This window comes from Sceloporus undulatus, chromosome 2 (genome assembly GCF_019175285.1).
Source record: "Sceloporus undulatus isolate JIND9_A2432 ecotype Alabama chromosome 2, SceUnd_v1.1, whole genome shotgun sequence".
Lineage (NCBI taxonomy): Eukaryota > Metazoa > Chordata > Lepidosauria > Squamata > Phrynosomatidae > Sceloporus > Sceloporus undulatus.
Genome location: NC_056523.1, coordinates 306,788,517 through 306,808,673, shown reverse-complemented (window position 1 = coordinate 306,808,673; position 20,157 = coordinate 306,788,517). Strand labels below are relative to the sequence as shown.

Sequence of the window (20,157 nt, the reverse complement as noted above, 5' to 3'; positions counted from 1 at the left end):
TATTATTATTATTATTATTATTATTATTATTATTATTATTATTATTATTATTATTATTATTATTATTATTATTTTCCTGTCTCCCGGTTAAAACAAAAGCTGAAGTACAACTAAACTATAAATAAAATTAAATACTATTTAAAAACATGTCCATTTAAATAGTATAACAAATTGCAGCCAAAAAAGTTAGTGGACCTTAACAAATCTTATGTGAATGAATTTGTTAATGCATGTATTAACTTAATTCTTTATTGATTTAATTTCTTTAATTGAAATGTATAATAATTCTCTTCTTCTATTTATAAATATTTATAAATAGTCAAAGCCTCCCTCCTCCCATCAGACTGCCAACAATTTCTTTCTTATGAAAAACTTTTCTATTTACAATTTTTGGTCTTTGTTCCTGCTTTGATATAGGATTTTGTTGTTGTTACGAAGAAAAAGCTTATCTGTGCGCTGCACACACTAAAAATAATTATGCTCAGATTTATTTCACTTGGGAAAAGGAATTTAGCCTTTTGTTAAATAAATGCCATCACACTTTTTTAAATAAAAAAATTAAAATTATACTCCACAGTACCCACTTTTGTACACAAGCATTACCTATTATGAATGCATTTAGGGTTTAAATCCATCCATTCATTAGAAGGAAAGAACAAATGTTCCACCATGATAAAATTAAATCCATTGGGTCTTAGTCATGACTAAATTGCCCCACTACTTTCAATGGGTCTGCTCTCAATACTAAGCAATATTCTGCCTGGCATTAGAATACACTTTTGAGAACCAGAAGATTTATTTTTGTTTTCAGTCATTCCACTTATATACCATCTTCTCCCAAAGAAATGACAGCAATGTACATTATTTGCTCTCCCATGCTATCCTTAAATCAACCCTGAGAAGTAGATTGGACTGATTGTTAACAGTACATCCAAAGTCATCTACTGAGTTTTATGGAAATATAAGAAGTTGAATTTAACTCCTAGACTAGTCCAGTATTGTAGCTACAACACCATGTTTCCTGCCTTAACTACTGCTAGATATATTGGGAACGCAGGCACTAAGGCCTAGCATTTATGATATGTTCACAGAAACAGAACCATAGAACAGAGAGTTAGAAGTGGCCTCATGGGCCATAAAGTCCAACCTCAGGGACGTAGCTAGGATTTTAGGAAGGGGGGGGGGGTCCAGACTAAGTGCCACCATTATAATGGGGCTTGGATACGGCGGCGCAGCAGCACACACCATTCATTTTTCTAATGGAAGGGGGGGTCCGGACCCCTTGGCTACGTCCCTGCCAACCTGCTTCACAGTACAGGATCTCCAGTTGACAGAAACTAGAGGTGCATCTGCACTGTAGAAATAATGCAATTTGACACCACTTTGGCCCTGACCAGATGGACCAGGAAAGCACAGGCTTGGCCAGTGCTTTTCCAGCTCAGGTGCTAACCTCGGTTGGTTCCTAGACCAGTGTAGAGACATGCCTCTGGAACATGATCTTTACCTTTCCTCTACATCTACTCTAGTGAGCAGACCCCTGTTGCCACACCTGATGTGAAAATGGGTGCCTGACCACATAGGTGCTGTCATGTACCTCGTTTCTGCATCAGGTGCTGTGATGGGAAACTGCTCACTAGTGGTGATGCAGGGGGAAGATAAGGAGCATGTAGGGTGTCTAAAAAGCCACAGTTTGCTATGGAGTTCCCCAGAAACTCTGTAGAAAACTGGGGGTCAAATTTACCCAAGTTAAGGTCTGTTTACCCCAGAATCAGGCTGGATCCACTGGATCTACATCCAGTCTGCCAGGATCCAGCTCAGTCCTGCCCCAGGGTTTTGGCCTGTGTCATCCAAACAGGAACACATGAGTACAGGGGGAACATAGACCCCTTTGGCCCATGCAAACAGCCCCTTTAACTGACATGGCTCCATCTTAAAGAATCCTGAGATCTGTAATTTTGTGAAGTACCATCACTCTTTGGCAGATTAGGCTAAAAACCAGGATACTGTAGGATGGAGCCGTGATAGTTCAAGTGGTGTCAAACTTCATTATTTCCACAGAGTAGATGCACCCTAACAGACAGTGTGAAAATACAATACCTTTTTATATGAAGCTTGTATAGCTTCCCTGAAGGAAGCTGAGGATGTGATCCTGACTTTTCTCTTTTTGGAGAACAGCAGTGGGATTCCAGAAGATCCTCTGCCTGAGCTAGAGGAAGAACTGTGACTAGAAGTAGCAGAATCTAGGGAGATTAAATCATTGTAAAAATCAGATGCCACATCATCTTCTTCATTCTCTACCTGTGAAGAAACAAAATACGGATTGTTTTTGTTGTGTGCCTTCAAGTTGTTTCCAATTTGTGGCAACCCTAAGACAAAGCTATTGCATGGCTGTCTTGGCAAGATTTATTCAAAGGGGGTTTGCCTTTGGCTTCCTCTGAGGATTAGAGAGTATGTCTTAGGCCCTGTACAGACTGGCCTGAAAGGCCAGCTGGGGGAGCGGAATCGGGGCGTTGCATCCACGCGGTACATGGCCCAACTCTGCCCTCAAGGCTCCATGATGGCGCATGCTACTCCACATGCTACGCAGTGTCACTGTGCTCTTGTAGTGTTGCATCCATATGACGCAGTGCCGAAGGAGCACCGTATAGTCATGGCACCACTGCTATCAGAGCTGAGGCCTCGATCTTGCTGAAAAGGGGAAGGCTGCATGCTGCCCCTTTGGGGCAGCCTACATAACCCCTTTCTCAAGTTCACCCAGTGGCCTTGTTACACCATTGTAGTATTCAATATAGGAATTATATAATGCTAGCACAATGCAATTCTGCCAGGAGATATGTATACTACACTGGGGAAGATGTAGGGTTTGGGCCCCTGAATGACAGTACTGTAGTGGTTTTTCTAAGGCTGGGTCCACATGGGCCAGAATATTCCAGGAACAATCCAGAGTATTCTGGCCCTGTTACCTGGGGCTTTCTATTGCATTACCTCAGGCTCTCCACTGTGTAGCCCACACTCACTGCCACCGTGGTGAGCCACTCACTCTGGACTCAAAACAAGGCATCCAGCATTAATCACATGGCTGGGCACCACATTCTGACCCCAGAGAAAGTGACTCACCATAGCAGGGCACATTGTACATAGATGCCAAGCATCACAGTGGAGGGCTCTGGCTCTTCTGGGAAGATCTGGAACAAATAGTGAATTTCAAAAAAAAACATTCTAAGGTGATGGGTTCATGGCAGGTTTGATACTGAACTGGCTGGACATCATCTGGACGGTTTGCACCAGAAGCAGAAATTGGGCCCTGCATCATCTGGACTCCCTACCAAGAGGACTGGGGGAGGATTTTTTATTTGGCCTATGCAGACAACCCCTGGGTTTTCAGAGAAGACTGCAGAATCAAAGATTTTTAGAGTTGGAAGAGGCTGCATCTAGTTCAACTGCCTGCCATTCAGGAATACACAACTAAAGCACCCCGAAAAGATGCCCAACCTAACTATCTTAGAGACCGCCTCCTCCCGTACAATCCTCCCCGCGCTCTCCGGTCCTCTAGGAGGAACTTACTGCAGCCTCTAAAATCTAGGCTTGCGGCAACCTCCCAGAGGGCATTCTCTGCTGTCGCCCCCAAACTCTGGAACGACCTGCCGGATGAGATCCGTCAGATAACATCATTAGACAGCTTTAAAAAAGCGGTCAAGACGGATCTCTTCCGGCAGGCCTTTCCAGATTAACCATCCCGGCCCAGGTTCCCAGGTTCCCTGATTCCCTCATTCCTCCCGTGGCCCCATCTTAGAGATGGTTGAGGATCAACAGAGGGATATCAGGGTTTTTAGTTTTAATTGCTGTTTTTATCCTTGATATTGTATTTTTAATATGTTATACTATTTAATACTGTCTTAAGGGGGGGGAGGGATAAAGTGTTTTTAATTGTCATATTTTATATTTTACTGTTGTTAACCGCCCGGATTGGTTTGCCAGAGGGCGGTATACAAATAAATATTATTATTATTATTACTAACTCTGTTTAAAGATATCCAATGAAAGAAAATCTACCAGCGTCTAAGGCAGTCTGGTTTATTCTAAAATAGCTCTTAGTTCATCAGAACCTGGAGGGCCATAGGTTCTGTACCCCTCATCTAGTCCATCCCCCTGCCATTGAAGAATTACTACTGAATCCTCACTTCATTAACTGGACTGAACCAAGAATTGTGTGCACAACTTCTCTCTCTCACCCAGCTAGAAATATGTTTCCTCTTATTTACTTACTTTCCCCTTAGTTTGATTCGGGATGTAGATTAAGCTGCATAGACCCATGGTATCTGGAGTCCTAGGGCCACAAGCAGCACTTGACATGGTATCATGCAATCTTTCATCAAATTTCCAAATGTTCAGTTCTAGTCTCTGCTGAGGCTAAGGAACTCAAAGACCGAAACATTTGATTCCAAGATGTGCTGCTTAATATGCTTTGAACCCCTACCTGAAAGCTGACAGTCTCCAAGTTTGCAGGAACACGGAATGTTTTTCGTGTGTCGTTGCTCTTGACAAGGGTGCATTTGCCTCCATTAAAAGAGCTACTAAGGACTTCTCCTCGGTTCTCTCCTGCCAGAAGGTGAAAACTAAAGGAAGAAAACATTTCAGCAGGTCCACCCTATCACAAAACAAAATCCAAATGCCAGTTCTTCAGTCTAACAAGGTTTTTGTCCCCTTTTTAAAACTAACAAATGTCTTGACTCAGGAATAAATAAAGAAGGCATATATGAGCTTATTTACTTGGAAGTATCATCCACTGGAAAGACATGCATTTCAGGTTGAAGTGTTAACAAGCAAGTCAACACTTAAAAAAAATCCTTCGAATAGATTTTTTCCCAGTTTTTCCACTGTTTGTGTCTGCCTTAGCTGTTCTTTTCTGCTTTTCTTATGTTATAAATGTCTGTCCTTTCCCACCCCTGTCATAGCAAGAGTGCAGGACTAAGATATGTTCCTTCTTAGCCATAGTTAAGAAATCGATCTCATGGATGGTGCACACCACTAGTACCTTCCCATAGCTCTTCCCTCCTTATTCAGTTATGCAGACTATTGACCCAGAAGTTAGCCATGGTTAGCAATGGTCAAGATGCTCATTCAACCAGGATCTGGAATAAAAGTTTAATGTCAGCCTTTAGTCCTGGGTTAAGACCTCTGATCAAATTAAAAGAATTGGAATACAAAAGCCAAGGTGAGAATGCTGATGCCCTTTTCTTTCATGTGTCCACTGGTGTCCAAGCTTGGATCTCCAGATGTTGGTGGACTTCATCTACCAAAAGTCCACCAACATTGCTACATTGTCACATGTCAGGGATTCAAAGAGGTATAGTGCAAAGATTGAGAACCACTGAAGCAGAGATTCACTGACAGATATGATAAACCTGGGAAATCATAGAATGAGTTGACCACAAGAAGACACAGGGTATAGAGAAGCTGGAGGTCTTAAATCCAACTGTCCTGCTACATTTCTTCATCATTCTCTCCCCCAGCCATTCTTTGCCATGGCTCAGTAAATATAGAAGCAGCACTGGAGTGGCTGTAAAGGGATTGGCAAATGGAGGGTAAGCATCCCTGCCAACACTGGCTCCCTCACTCCATCCTTACTTTGTGGCTGTTTGGCAATGAATAATCTGCTACCAAACTGTAAGTAATATGTGGAGTGGGGAGCAGAGAAAAGCTACTTGAATGCTTAAGAGGATAGTGAATGTGAGAGCCTCAGCAGAGATGTAAGATCTTTATATATAAACTAGGTCTTCTCTAAACTGTACTTTAAGTTATATATAACAACCCCTCTTTTCAACAACAATAATGGCATATATGCCATCTACATTCAATAGACTTGGAACAAATATTATCATGTCATCATCCTTTTCTTCAGGTTATTAAAATATTTCAAAGCAGGACATGTGGGGCGAGGGACAATTTTCACCCCTGCACCCACTCAGTGGGCCACACCTATGCTTCCCAGCACACCAGAAGTGATGATGCATCACTTTTAGTCACCATTTTGAAGATTTTAGCAGAAAGCAAGGCTGGTGGAGGGAAAGCTCCTCCACTTACACACAGTTTGGAGCATTTAAGGATGTTCATCAGGGGGGAAATTGTCTGAAATACTGTATATACTCATGTATAAGTCCAGACATTTTAGTCAAAAAAATGATCCCAACAACCTAGGTCGACTTATGCATGTGTTGATCTAAATACTATACTTTAAGTCTTATAAAAAAGGGAACCATCCCCTGGTGAAAAGCAAAAGTGCAATCTGTCCTGAAAGCACTGACTTCCCTCTACTCTACCTTCCATTCAGCCTTTAGTGTGAGCCAAAACAGTTATGCCTGCCAGAATTTTGTAGGTCCTTTGGCATTATTTCCCTTTACTTCATCCTTTTCAGCCTTTGTTACATGCCCCCAATTTTTACCCTTGACTTATCCATGGGTCATATCAAAATCCATAATTTTGCCCTCGACTTATACATGAGGTCAACTAATAGTGGAGTATATAAAGTACCACATCAAAACATTTTCTGGCGCATCAGGTGTCAAAAAAGTGGATTTTAGGGGCTATCTGCAGCCTGTGGCCTGGATTTTCCCAGCCCTGATCTTAAAATACAAGGGAAAGGGGACATCCCTCACTTAGGGGCCCCAGATTACAGGATCTGGTGCCTCTTCTCTTGTCCTCAGGGCCATTGGAGGAATATCAGAGAAGTCTGCTTTTAAAAGTTCATATCTTTTCCTCAACTGTTGGTATTTTTTTAAAAAATCTGAATGGCACACTCTGTGGAAACATGTATGCTTAAGGTATCACAAGGACCCACACTCTGTGCTATAACAAGGGTTTGTTCCTAAGTCTTAGGTTTGGGCATGGAAATCTCAGAGCCTAGGATGTTTCTGGTCTGTTAACCCCATCACCATCTCTCCCCAGAGCTTTGAAAATTATGAAATATTTCTCAGAAAGGTGGGGAGAAAATGGTGTATTTGCATTAGTGGAATAACGCTGGATAAACTTTGAAACGTTTATCACATACATCACATATATGAAGTAACACTAATACTGTCCTAATACAAGTCAAAAGAAAGTAAAGGACTTACAAATATAGAATGAATATGGTGGAAAGGAGAGATGAAAAACAGGAAAATATAGAATGTTTAAACATGGAATGTGTTATATAATTCCAGAAATTCTATAATCTAAAGGAAATTTAGCAAATAATAGAAGGTCAAGAAATGAAATACAAACTAAATATGCAAAATAAGAAAGAGAAAGTCTTTTTATGTTTTATGTGTATTACTTTGTTAATATTTATGTATTGTTTTAAATTTTATTAATTTTTTTTAAAAAGAAAAATTACTTTTTGGACTACATCTCCCAGAAAATCAAAGAAAACATGTAAATGTAAGCTTTTGCGAGAGAGAGAGAGAGAGAGAATTTTTTCTCAGCACTGTCTCTTCTCATTGAAGTATTACAGCCGTTGAGTGGAGTGGGGGACATTCCCTCTAAATGAACCAAAGATTTTAGACATAACCAAAGGGACCAAAGAATAATTTACCCATGACTCATTAACTGTACGCCAGGAAGGCTCTCATGCCTTCTGTTGCACAGAGGCCGTATACGCCGACAGTTCCTTTCATCTGAATTGTCCTCACAGTCATTTCCCCCATTGCATTCCAGGTTTTGGCTAATGCACCGCCCTGTGACCAAAAAAAGAAGAAAGAAGAAGAAAGAAAAGAGCATCATCTTCACAGGAATCTTTTTCAGGCCATACCTTTCAGAGCTGAGAGACATGCTAAAAAAACCAACCCATCCACCTCAGCAGGCGTGGAGTATTTCAATTAGCATTGCATTAAATACACTGCTCCCTCGGGTTACGAAATTAATTCGTTCCGCGGCCGCTTTCGTAACCCGAAAAGCCTTCGTAAGCCGAAATGCCATAGGCGCTAATGGGGAAAAGCCGCGATTCCGTGTAAAATAGCGCCGAAAAGCACCAAAAAATTTTTCGTAACCCGAAAAAACATTCGTAACCCGGAACAATTATTTCCTATGGGATTTTTTCGTATCCCGGAAATTTCGTAACCTGGGTATTTCGTATCCCGAGGTACCACTGTACAGTGGAATATATGCAATATGCAGTAGAAAGTATATAGGAGGAAGTATGACAGCAAGCATGGCACAATGGTTTGAGCATTGGAGTAGGACTCTGGAGAGCAGGATTCAAATCCCAGCTTGGCCATGAAAACCCAGTGGGTGACCTTGGACAAGTCACACACTCAGCCCCAGAGGATGGCAATGGCAAACCCTTCGCTGAAGAAACTTGCCAAGAAAACCCTTTGATAGGTTCACCTTAGGGTCACCATAAGTTGAAAAGGACTTGAAGGTACACAACACACACACACATGCAGCATGAAGTAGAAAGTATTTTCTATAATTTTCTATGATTCTCCCCAGAAGAATCAATCATTTAGTATAGGTGCTAACTAGAATACTATATCTGACCATTGCCGAGTGTAGTTTTGTTATAAATAGCCTTAAATTTATTGTCAATATTTTATTTACTTGTTTGATTTATGTCCCAAACCTTTTACCAGAATGGGACTCAGAATGATTTTTGACAGTGCATCTAAACCAAAATGAGGGGAAAGAGATAAAAAAAAATTACCGTTATCACACTGGAACTTGTTCTCACAGTTGACTTCCTCTATGTTGCAAAGTTTGGTGGGAAAGCACCGCCGGGATTCTACCAGTTGCTCACTGCAAGGTTGTCCCCCAAACTGAGAGGGTTGGATCAAGGATCTGATGCGAAACTGAAAGGCAGAACAAGGAACTACATGGCTTGGGTCCAGCGTACCTGAGGGAACGCCTCCTCCCATACAATCCTCCCCGCACTCTCAGGTCCTCTGGGAAGAATCTTTTGCAGTCCAAGAAAACCAGACTGGTGTTGACTTCCCAGAGGACGTTTTCTGTTGCCGCTCCAAAAGTCTGGAATGACCTGCCGGAAGAGATCTGCCATATAACATCTTTGGAGGCCTTTAAAAATGCAATAAAAATGGATCTCTTCCGGCAGGCATTCCCAAATTGACCTCCTCAGAATGTTCATTCTCCAGTTGGGAATTATTGTTTTTAATGCTATTTTAAGGTGGGAGGGAGATAGGGAATTGGATTGTATATGCTTTGCTATGTTTTTACTTGTGGTTTGTTGTGTTCTATTTTTATTGTTCTTATGTTTGTTGTTACCCGCCTCGATCCAATACAGGGAGAGGCGGGATACAAATAATAATAATAATAATAATAATGATGATGATGATGATGATGATGATGGCATATGAGATTGTTCACTCATTCCCTTTCAATAGGTAGAAGGGTACAACATGGGGTTATCCAGAAATTCTTGTACCTAAATAAATAAATATAAATTTAAATTCTAACTTAAAAATAAAAGAAATTTTCAATGTAAATGTTGGCCAGGATCCTACACTAAAAAAAACAGAGCATAACTTTACATTCACATAATTATGTAGCAGTTGCACAACATTGCCTTGGTACTAAATTGTGACATTCTGCAATTGGTTGCAGCATGTCTGCAAGCACAATACTCTGTGTGCTTCCATGCACAAAGTTTCTCAGTATCCATGTGCATTCATGGTCAGTGGCACTGTATCCACAACTCCACTTCCTCAACCCATAGGGGAATGTATGCATGCTTAAGACATCAAAAGGATTCCACATAATGTAATAAGCACATTTTCACATGCTCTCCTGTTTCTCATTAGACCCATTGGATCAATAATTTACTATGGGGATTATCACACTGAGCCCTTACCATGGGCAAAATGTTCCTGAAGTGTTTCTGATCTGTGAAGGTGTGATCGTCCGTCGCGCTTCTAACAGGAAGATCCTGTTATTTAAAAAATGGTTTCTCTGTGAACGCTTCAACAACAGGAAACAAGTGGGATGCCTCAATGACATTTTAGAAGCACGACAATCACACTTTTGCGCTTCAAAACACTTCAGGAACATTTTGCCCATGGTAAGGGATCCATGTGATAAGGTCCTATGTCTTTCTGCATCATTCAGACACCATTCCCTGTTTTTAGGCAGAACAAGAAGTCATTTTCCAAGCTCCACTCCCTCATTCTGCTTGAAAGAATTAGCTTCGTCATCCTTTCAGGCTGGCCCTCTTTCCACATATAAATATATAAGTGGAAACAACAGCTCTTTTTTAGTCACAGATTCATGTAGAAAAAGGATGGGCAAAGTGCAGACTGCAAGTCCCATGTGTCAACTCAGGTCAAAAATGTTTGGTTTTTTTTGCTCCCAAGTGCAATTTAGGGACTGTGGGGGCACTGTTACCACATTCTAGTGGTTCCTACAGAAGAGGCTTTACTTGCTGGCTGGGTTCAGGAGGAAAGGAAGAGAGCTGGAGCTGGAGAGAAATTGCAGTTGCCATGGCTAAAGCCCAGGCTCTTTCCACTTTTAATAAATCAATGGGATTTAGGAGGGAACAAAAGAGTAAATTTGTTATAGCTGCAGTGTAATTTCTGTATTGCACTTGATTCTATTTTATATATTTTTACTTAGGGCTTTAGTATTTCACCAAATGTTGCAGAAATACTGACAAGCATGGGCAAAGGAATCCAGTGCAATCCAGTCCAGCATTGGCACCTCATAGGATGTGATCCATGGGACATTGAATATGTGTCCAATTTAATATAGTTTGTATTGCTGTTAAATAAATATATAGAGAAATTTAAAATGCAGTTGTGTTTGCAATATTCATTTATAGATGACCCCATAGAACCTGGAAAGAGGTATATATACTCTAAAGGCATTCCTCAGTGGGGTGTAAAAAATCGTAAAATGACAACAAGGAAATACATATCTTGTGAGCTGCCTTGGGTCCCATTCTGGCAGAAAAGCAGGACAAGAATGGAATTAATTAATTAATTAATATCACATATAATCATTATGACTTTGGTACATTCTCTATGGCAGTGATGGTGAACCGAGTGCCCAAACTAAAAGGTGTTCCGGCTCCGGGTGTTACCCAGTGTCAGTGCCAGGACCTCTGGGGGCGGGGGAGGACAGGACTTCTGGGGTGGGACTTCTGCCCTCCAGGGGTGGGACTTCCACCTTCAGGGGGCAGGACTTCTGGGCTTGGACTTCTTCCCCCCACCCTCCTGGGCTTTCAACTGCCTCTCCAGAGACAGCTGAAGGCCTGGGATAGCCGGGAAGAGTAGGAACAGTTCCTTCTGTTCCTCTATGTACTCTCCTGGACCTTAGCTGTTTCTCTGGAGACAGCTGAAGGCCCAGGATGGCTGGGAAGAGTAGGAACAGGAGCGCCCCTGTTCCTCCTCTTCCCTGCCTCCGTGTGCCCTGAAAAATGGCTTTGCATGCCATAGGTTCACCACCACGGCTCTTTGTCCTGTACATACCTATCTCAGAAATTTTTGAACCAGTAAGTCTGAAATCATTTTGTGGACATGTGGAAACTGGAGATTGTTTTTTTAAAAAAATATATTTTATGAGAAGATGGTATGAAAAAAGAACATAGATAACATAGCTGCATCTGGGCTAGAGGGAAAGAAACTGTCAGAAAGCTCTGAAAGATTTTATTCTCCAGGTCTAGAGTATTGTCACATGGAAGCCACATCTGCTGAAATCACACCTTCTACAAAACAGTTAAAAACAGAGGCTCCTTCTCCTCAACTGGGATTCAGTTGGTGTCTTACACAGAGTTCCCTTATGGAAGCAGCTGGACATGTTTAGTTGTAAATCATAATTCACTAACAAGGTGGTTTTGCGGAACTGCCATGACAGTAAAGTTAAGCCCTATCTCCTCCGTGTAGGGTTTTGGCCCTCTCCCATCTGCTGTAGACAACCTATTAAGAAAGATTCCATATAAATCAGGGGTGTAGGCTGCCACCTTTTTGTTGGCTTTTCATTCTGTGTGTCCAAAAAGGCTAAAGATACCCAGCAAGGCCATCTTCTCATATCAGATCCCTGGAGCACAGTGACCAAAGGTCCTCCTTTTCTACGACATTTCCTACATTTCAAAATGTCCTCCAATTTGAGCCTCACTAAGAAGCATGAACTTATATTTATATTAGCGTTTTTAGCTTTTATTCTGTAACATCCTACATTTTTCTTGAATGTCCTTTTTTAAAAATACATGTTTTATGTTTAAATTCTACATTGTTTAATTGTATTTGAAGGGGTGAGTGGGTTGAGGGTTTGGTCTGTATATTTTAATCTTGTAAGCGGCCTCGATTGCATTTTGTAGAGAGGCGGGATATAAATAAATTTTATATTATTATTATTATCATTACATTTTACAATGCCTCATCCTCCTTTGCGGTTAGGACATCTGGTCACCCTGCCCTGGAATGACATCCAGCCAATGTGTCTCTGTCTCTGACTCCTCATTTCAAACCTTATTTCTTCCCCTATATCTGCCATGTTTTTCTCTCAGAAGCATCTCTGCAGGTAAATTGTACATTCACAGTATCATCCATAGCCATTAACCAAGGGATATAAACATTCACCTGTTATATCCTGGACTCTAATCAGGCAAAATGATTGCAATGGAACCATTTACAGTAGTTGAGATAACCAGTTCAGAATGATTCTAAATTTTAATAATAGCTTGTGCCCCAGGTGTTCAAATGGCACATTAATTCTTATAACATCCACCCACATATTACAGATAGTGGTTTGCTTTAGGCCACCCATGGAGATCATGGCTGAGGAGTGATCTGACTTTCTGCTAATCATTTATGCTCACAGATGTAGCCATTGTGTCTGTGGAGTTGGTACCATTTTTCTTCTTCTGCCTGAATAATCACAAACTGAAGCAACCTGCAGAGAAGGGAAGCCCCACACTGCAAGAGATGACTCACATATATTATGCTTGGAGTTAAAAATGCTGGATAGCTATTCTTTGACAGTTGATTGCTTGCTAACCATCAGAGATTATCCCTGGTATCTCTTTAATGTGTAACTAGGGTGAAAAACTGTTCATTAATGGTTGAGCTATCACCCTGGAACAGGGGTAAATTGCGCCAGTTATTTTTCAGCTGTCATTCCCATCATTCCTCACTATGGTGGCTAAGGTTTATGGAAATTACAGTCCAGCACTGTCTGGAGACCCATGCATCACCTGTGCTTGAACTATAATAAAGCACACGGATACCTAAATTTAAAAAAAAAAAAACAATTTTAGCAGACTACTTTTAGGGAGAATCAGGGAGGGTGTGAAATGTTTTAGCTAGAGTTTATATATGTAAAAGACCTCCTTCAAATAACCTTAGAAGGAAATACATTGGCATGTTACATTGAAACCCAATGTCCTATACTAGGTTGGATTGCTTGTTTATCTATTCCAGTATTATCTCCCCTGATGGGCAGGAGCTCTTCAGGATATCAAGCTAGAGTTTTTTCTCATCTCCTGCTATCTGATTCTTTTTAAACAGAACTTCCAGGGATTTAATCAGGAAGTGCTTGCAAATGAGTTACCATGTTATACAGTCAGCCCTTCTTATACATGGATTTTTTATACACAGATTCAAGCATCCACAGTTTGAAAATGTTCAAAAAAAGTATAAATTTCAAATATCAAACCTTGATTTTCTATTTTTTGTAAGGGACACAATTTTGCTATGTCATTATATTTAATGGGACTTAAGCATCCATGGATTTTTTTTTTATCCACGGGGGATCTTGGAACCAAACCCCAGCATATAACAAGAGTCCACTGTATCTTCATATGTGTAAATCATTTCCTTTGTCAAAAGAGCTCAGAAACTTTACTCATCTTGAACTACAACCCTCTAAATCCCCCAGAAAGCATACTAGCCATGATTCCCACTAGCTTTTAAACTGGATCACAAATCAGTTTGAACCAGTTCAAATTACCCTGGTTCCCACTTGAATTGATTCACTGAAGCGATTAGGAAAGGGGGCCATGCGCTAGACCCATTTAACCCGCATCTATTTGATCCTGATGTTTTCCATGTCTTTTTGGATAAATTGATTCTGTGCAAGTGTGAACCAGATGCGAATCGGAATCAATTTAAATTTGCCCTTCGGACCACTGGAGTGGGTCCATTTTGAATGGATTCATTTGTGAATGTGAACCACAAGTGGGTTGTTTTACAGGAAAAAAATGTGATTGGGGCAAATGTAGTGGGAACCATGCTCCACTGTTGAATCAATCCATCAATTTGGATCGCAAACTGCTTTTTTTTTTTAAGTGGGAATGAGGCTCTAGTAGGAAGTCTAGTTGGGAATTCTCATAATTATAATCCATAAAAGGATATTTTCAAACTCTGCTCACGGGCACATGAACTATGTAAGGTACCTCTCTTTTCCCCCCTTTCTTTCTGTGCATATTCTTCATAATTTACTCCTTTGCACTTACTTGATTTTTAACACATGGATCACATTCTGACCAGGGACCGAGGTCTCCAAGTTGGCAGTTGATTGGACACATCTGTTGGTTGCAAGCCCTGGATTCCTGAGTGGTGCAGAGTCGCTGACAGAAGTTTTTATTGTAGTAATCATCTACTTGTATTTGCCTAGAAAACACAAATTTCCACTTTGGACTTCATTTGCTGAAGGGGACAAAGGGATGGAAACTGATCAATGCGTAATTAGCTTGTACATTGTCTCAAGTATCCTAAATAAACCTGGGATTCTGGAAGTCACACTCAAACCCACAAGGGATGAGAAGCTGGAAATATCTATGTGATTTGATAGAGAAGTGTTTGTTTTTAATTTACTGAAGCACTTTGGATTTTACTAAGCAAGGCTACAAGAACATGGGAAGAAGGAAAGAGGGATAGCAATGGATAGACTAAGAGACAAACAACATATTTATATGTAAATAGATGTAACCAGTCCTCAAACCACATCATAGAAAAGATATCTTTTGAATTACATAACCTCCAACATTTCACAGATGAAAGCTGGGACACATGTGCCCAGACTACTTTACAGTGTGATCAAGATGACAGAAGTTTTTGATGAGAAAGAACACAAAGCTAGGAGAGGCTGCAGCAGTTTGCTTTGGCATCACCCTTCAGGGAATAGCAAGATTCCTCCTGCTCCTTTCATCTTCCCCTGTTGCATTAATTCAGTGCTAAGCCAAGACAAGGGGAGGGGAGGAGGTGAGAGAAACGAGGGCCTTTCAAAAGAAGCTTAACACGTGGGGTGACAGGATTAATTGGGCCTGCCCCTGCCAAATCAGGATAGCCGGAATGAATGGGATTACAACCCCCACTATCTCCCAGCCAAGATGGCTGTGCATTTCTGTAGTTCCAAAGATTTATTTTTCCAAGCTCTGATCTCAACAGCCATTTTTATTAATGAAAAAATTGCTATTGCTGTTTTTCTCTGAAAGGAGGTGTGGTAGTGAGCTTTCTGTCTTCATAGAGTTACAAGTTCATGTTTATAACTGGCAATTTCCCCCTTTAGTTCATACTCATACAAGCCAAGCAGCTGCAGGCAATCTGGAAGGTTAAAGTTAGGGCATGTAAAAGGTTCAGTATTCACTTGGTTTCCAGAGGTAAGCACTGGAATCTATAGCATGTGTGCACAGGAGTTCCTTGTGGACCTATGAAGAACCAAAGAGAGGGAGGATGGATCACTGTCCACATCACCTGGTAGAAGGTATAGTTTGTTGTTAGTCTGCTTAGATGTTAGCAGCTTGTCTTTCCATGCTGACTTCAGAAGAGAAGCATCTTTTCTTCTCTACATGGAAACATAAGTACTAGCGATTTATTAGACTAGTTCAACACTTGTCTCATTTACAAAACTGAGGCTGTAACTACACTGAAGAATTCATGCAGTTTAACACTGTTTTAGCTGCCATTTGTTCAATATTATAGAATTCTGCAATTCATAGAGGCTGTACAGACCAGCATCAAAGGCTGGCAATGGGGGTGGAGTGGGGGCATGGCATCTGCACGACACACATCCCAACTCCACCCCCATGCTGGTGTGATGCTGTGCACCCCACCACACCCACATCACGGCGCTCCTCTGGCACTCTGTCCAGATGATGCAGTGCCAAAGGAGCACTGAAAAGTCATGGCGCTGGTGGCTATGGTGTCCTTTCCATGGAGAAAAATAGAGCTGCTTTTTGTGGTTCCTTTTTTCACCATGGAACAGCCAGATCAGGGCCGCAGTGTGTAGTTGCCGCCACCCTGATCCAGCGAAGAAAGAGGAGGCTGCAGGCCAACCCTTAGGGGCAGTCTGTTCAGACCCATAGTCTTGTGAGATATTTAGCCTTCTCTGTCAGAGAGCTCTGATGCTACAACACACTACAAATCCCATGATTTCATAAAATGGAGCCATGGCAGTTAAAGCAATGTCAAATTGTATTAATTTTGCAGTGTGGCAGCAGCCAGAAATAAACAGATATGCAAATGTTTTGCTGCCTGAGGTGAAAAATAACATAGTGTCCTTCCTGTTCCCATATACAAAAGCTGATGGGATTGGCACTTCCACTTTGCTTCAGCAAAATGGTGTGAAAAAGAAAATCTTCAACCACTGAAGGCAATAAACTATTTTAGGGGTCCTAGAGGAGATGCCTTGTAGTCATTTCTCGGCATCCGCTGTTCATTAAATGCCTATAAATGGTGTTGAATGCCATTTCCAGGCACAATCCAATTGCTGGCTATGACTTATATAACTTCAATCAACCTTGTCTGAAAGCCTGTATCTCCCATATGAGTTTGTTTTAGCCATACAATCTTCAGGGAAATTGTGGTTTGGGTCCCCTTGTCTCCTACTGCTCCCCAAGCACCCAAAACCTTGATTTTTTTAAAATTGCTATATTTTGGTTGATTTGCAGAGCTGAAAGTGCCAGACATTAGACATCACTTCTAGTTGCATCAAGAGCATTGGTCAGAATATGGCCACAACCTCCCCACACTTGTCAATCCAGAGATTCCTAAAAAATAATTTCAAATATCTTTTCTTTTCTAATGCTGGGGAAAGCAGAAGGCAGTAGGAAAAAAGGGTGACCATATTATAATTGGATTGAACAATCAAGGAAGCCATACCCCTGGGTTTGAAAGACCAGGGAAGGTCTATTGTTACTGGTGACTTGGAGGTCTCACATTCATAGGGTCACCAAAATCCAAAGTCAACTTGATGGCAAATAACAACAACAAATTATGAAGTTGATAAATTATTGGTCACCTACCTATACCTGCTTTGAATCCCAAAATTACAAGTCTGTGAGCAACTAGACCAGGGAGTCCATGGATAATGGTCACAGTAGCATCCCTTGCTGTTTTCAATAATGGCATGCAGCAGGATAAGGGTTAGCCAGTTTTTAATTTTTTTGTCCATTGCTATAGGCATGAAGCTAATAAAGAAAGAAAGAAAGGCTACAATGGAAACAAGAGTAAAATATCTGCAATTAGAAAGATTCAACATAACATCAGGTTAAAAACGCCAGTTTACAGAGCGATGTATCAAAGACAGTGCCTGAAGATCAGGCTGAGCTAACAGTTCAAAATATCAAGTGAAGGAATGATGGGCTTTTCAAATCTATTGATGTGCATTCTCAGCAAGTACAAAGGGAACTCAATGAGTCATCAGAAGACTTAAAAAGCATTAATTAAAATGTGTCATACCAATTAGTTTCAAAGAAATTTATGAAGTACCAGTCCTCTGCGATGCACATCCAAGGGCAGCCCAACACATGTTGCCAACAGAGCTAGAGTAACACTTTGTACCCCAGTCCATATCAGCATGTATAGTATTCAAAGGCAGGACAAGCCTGTACACCAAACCACACATTACTCTAGTATATGGAATAATTTCCATTTTTGTAATCCCTCCCCGAGTCCTCTTTCTGTTTCTTGAAATAGTAATACAATAATAAGATGTCAACTAGGAACTTATGTTATCCCCAATGTTTTAAAAAAGTAATGTAAAGTAACGATTATACCATGAAAAGAATGCAGTTATCCCCCATTAAGTTTCAGTTAGAGAGCCAGAATGGTGTAGCAGTTTGAACATTGGACTACAACTTTAGAAACCAGCTTTCAAATCCTTGCTCAGTCATGGAAACCTACTGGGTGACCTTTGGCAAGTCACACTCTCTCAGCTTCACAGGAAGGCAAAGCTTCTCTGAAAAAATATCACCAAGAAACCACATGAAAAGTTTAGGGTCACCAAAAGTCAGAAATGACTTGAAGGCACACAACAACAACAACAACAACAACAACAACAACGTGATGTAATGGAGATATACCTTCATTAATGGGGAAAAGTCACTAGTTTCAGCTAACTAGTTATGTGGAGCTAATTACTCCCAAACTGAGATTATTTTAGCATTTAACAACTCCATTTCAAAAGCTTATCTCATCATTAAACTCTTTTCCTTACAGCTGTATTCATCTCATTATGAAAAATTAGTCCCCATCCCTAATAAATGTAGCTTTCATAAGATATTACAGGATTTTGTAACCATTTTTACTTCAGTTGGCAACATTTGAAACCTTTCCTCCATATCTTTTTGAACCATTTACTAGCCTGAATCACAGAAATTAACCGATAAAATTCCTTCTCTAACATTCCTTACCTCAATACTTGGGAAAGTTTCAACAGCTTAAAAAAATTTTTTTGAGTCATGATCCTTTTAAAGTTTATTTTTTTAAAACAGCAAAGAGGTTTCGAGGTGAGGGGGCAGGGAAAGGAGGTGGCAAACTTGAACTGAAACCTGAACAAGGCTATAAAGAGCATCTTCCCAAAATTACACAAGGTTGCTCCCTAATTTAAAAATTGTCGCTGTCAGTTCTCATTTCTCCCATTGTTCACATAACTTTTAACTAAGCCCTTTATATTCCCCACTAGGAAAACAGATCAAGCCTGAAAACTCCCTGGAAGCCAAGATGATCAACTGAGGCTGTCATACGCCAGTCACATTATGACAACTCATTGGAAAAGGCAACAATGCTACTGGGAAAGGTAGAAGGCAGCAGAAAGAGAGGAAGACTGCAAGCTAGTTGGATAGACTCAATAAAGGAGGTCACATGTATGAATTTTCAGGACCTAAGCAATGCAGTGGAGGACGGGGGGGAGGGGGCTTGGAGATGTCTCATCCACAGGGTTGCCATGAGCTGGGGTTGATTCAAGGGCAGTTAACAGCAATAACATAATCCATTAAATCAGTTCACATACAGGTATTAATCACAATTTGTGGAATTGAAAATCATCCATGACATGCTACAGTCTGAAAAAGCATAACTTTGGATACTTACTAGGAATAATAATAATCAGAATAGCAGTTGAACTGGAATTCACAGCTGCTCTTACTCCCAATAGCTCTTTTTCAGCATTCTTATTCCTTGTCGTTCTTTCTTATGGTTTACCACACCTGCAAAAGGCCAATCTCAGCATTCTTTTCTGCATTCCTTCATTTTCAGGTAGAGCAAATGAATTTGAGCTTTCAGAAGAGTCACCTTAAACAGTTTGGTGATGATGTGTACATTCACTCAGCATAGTTCCAAGTAGACGTGCATGCACACCAATTGTACAGGTACACACCCCTTATCCTCACAACTTATGTGCCGTGAAAAAATACCATTCACACAAGGCTGCTAAATACAAAGTGAACTGCTTTGCTTCCACCTGTTGACCTGTGTGCAATGTGGACATCAGCACATCAGAACAAAAAGCACACAAGGATGGTGCAAGTGTTTTGTTTGCATTCCACTAAAAACTAACCAAAGTATGCAATCACCATATGCTTACTACTGTGGAAGCAAGTCTAACCAAAATCTATGAGGTTTACTTATTAACAAATATGTGTATAACTGGGTTATAAACCTAAGGGTTTATTCAGTTGGTGAAAATAATCCTGACAGAATCTGAATTGGATCTTTCATAGAATCATAGAGGCGATAGCACATTGAGAAGAGCCCTGCTGGGGCAGAGCAAAGTCCTACTAGTCCATAGATCTGTTCAGACAGATGCCAACTAGTTGCCTTGGAAGCCTTCAGGCAGAATACAAAGGCCTGTTCCTGTTGTTGCTTTGGATGCCTGTCCCAGCCCTGTTATTGATGTTGCCATCATAATGAGCAACTACTGAGGGTTTTTATCTAGTTCTTTTTTAAAAGCCCTCCA

General features: G+C 40.8%; 1 protein-coding gene across 6 annotated transcripts in view; it reads right to left on the bottom strand.

Moving 5' to 3' along the window:
• Positions 1-19,685, bottom strand: part of C6 (complement C6) — a 48,043-nt gene extending 28,358 nt beyond the window's left edge. Inside the window, exons 1-7 of one of the 6 annotated variants that reach the window (XM_042451877.1) lie at positions 19,293-19,685; positions 17,225-17,411; positions 14,435-14,591; positions 8,678-8,822; positions 7,571-7,712; positions 4,478-4,616; positions 2,098-2,298 (exon numbers count right to left, since the gene is read on the bottom strand). In XM_042451877.1, coding sequence (XP_042307811.1) covers positions 2,098-2,298; positions 4,478-4,616; positions 7,571-7,712; positions 8,678-8,822; positions 14,435-14,591; positions 17,225-17,385 — 945 coding nt within the window. In that variant the 5' untranslated portion in view covers positions 17,386-17,411; positions 19,293-19,685. Of the gene's footprint in view, positions 1-2,097; positions 2,299-4,477; positions 4,617-7,570; positions 7,713-8,677; positions 8,823-14,434; positions 14,592-17,224; positions 17,412-17,660; positions 17,763-18,613; positions 18,910-19,292 lie in introns of those variants that run through there. The other 5 variants (XM_042451876.1, XM_042451879.1, XM_042451874.1 and 2 more) reach the window with 5 other exon arrangements.
• Between the last annotated feature and the right edge of the window lie 472 nt (positions 19,686-20,157).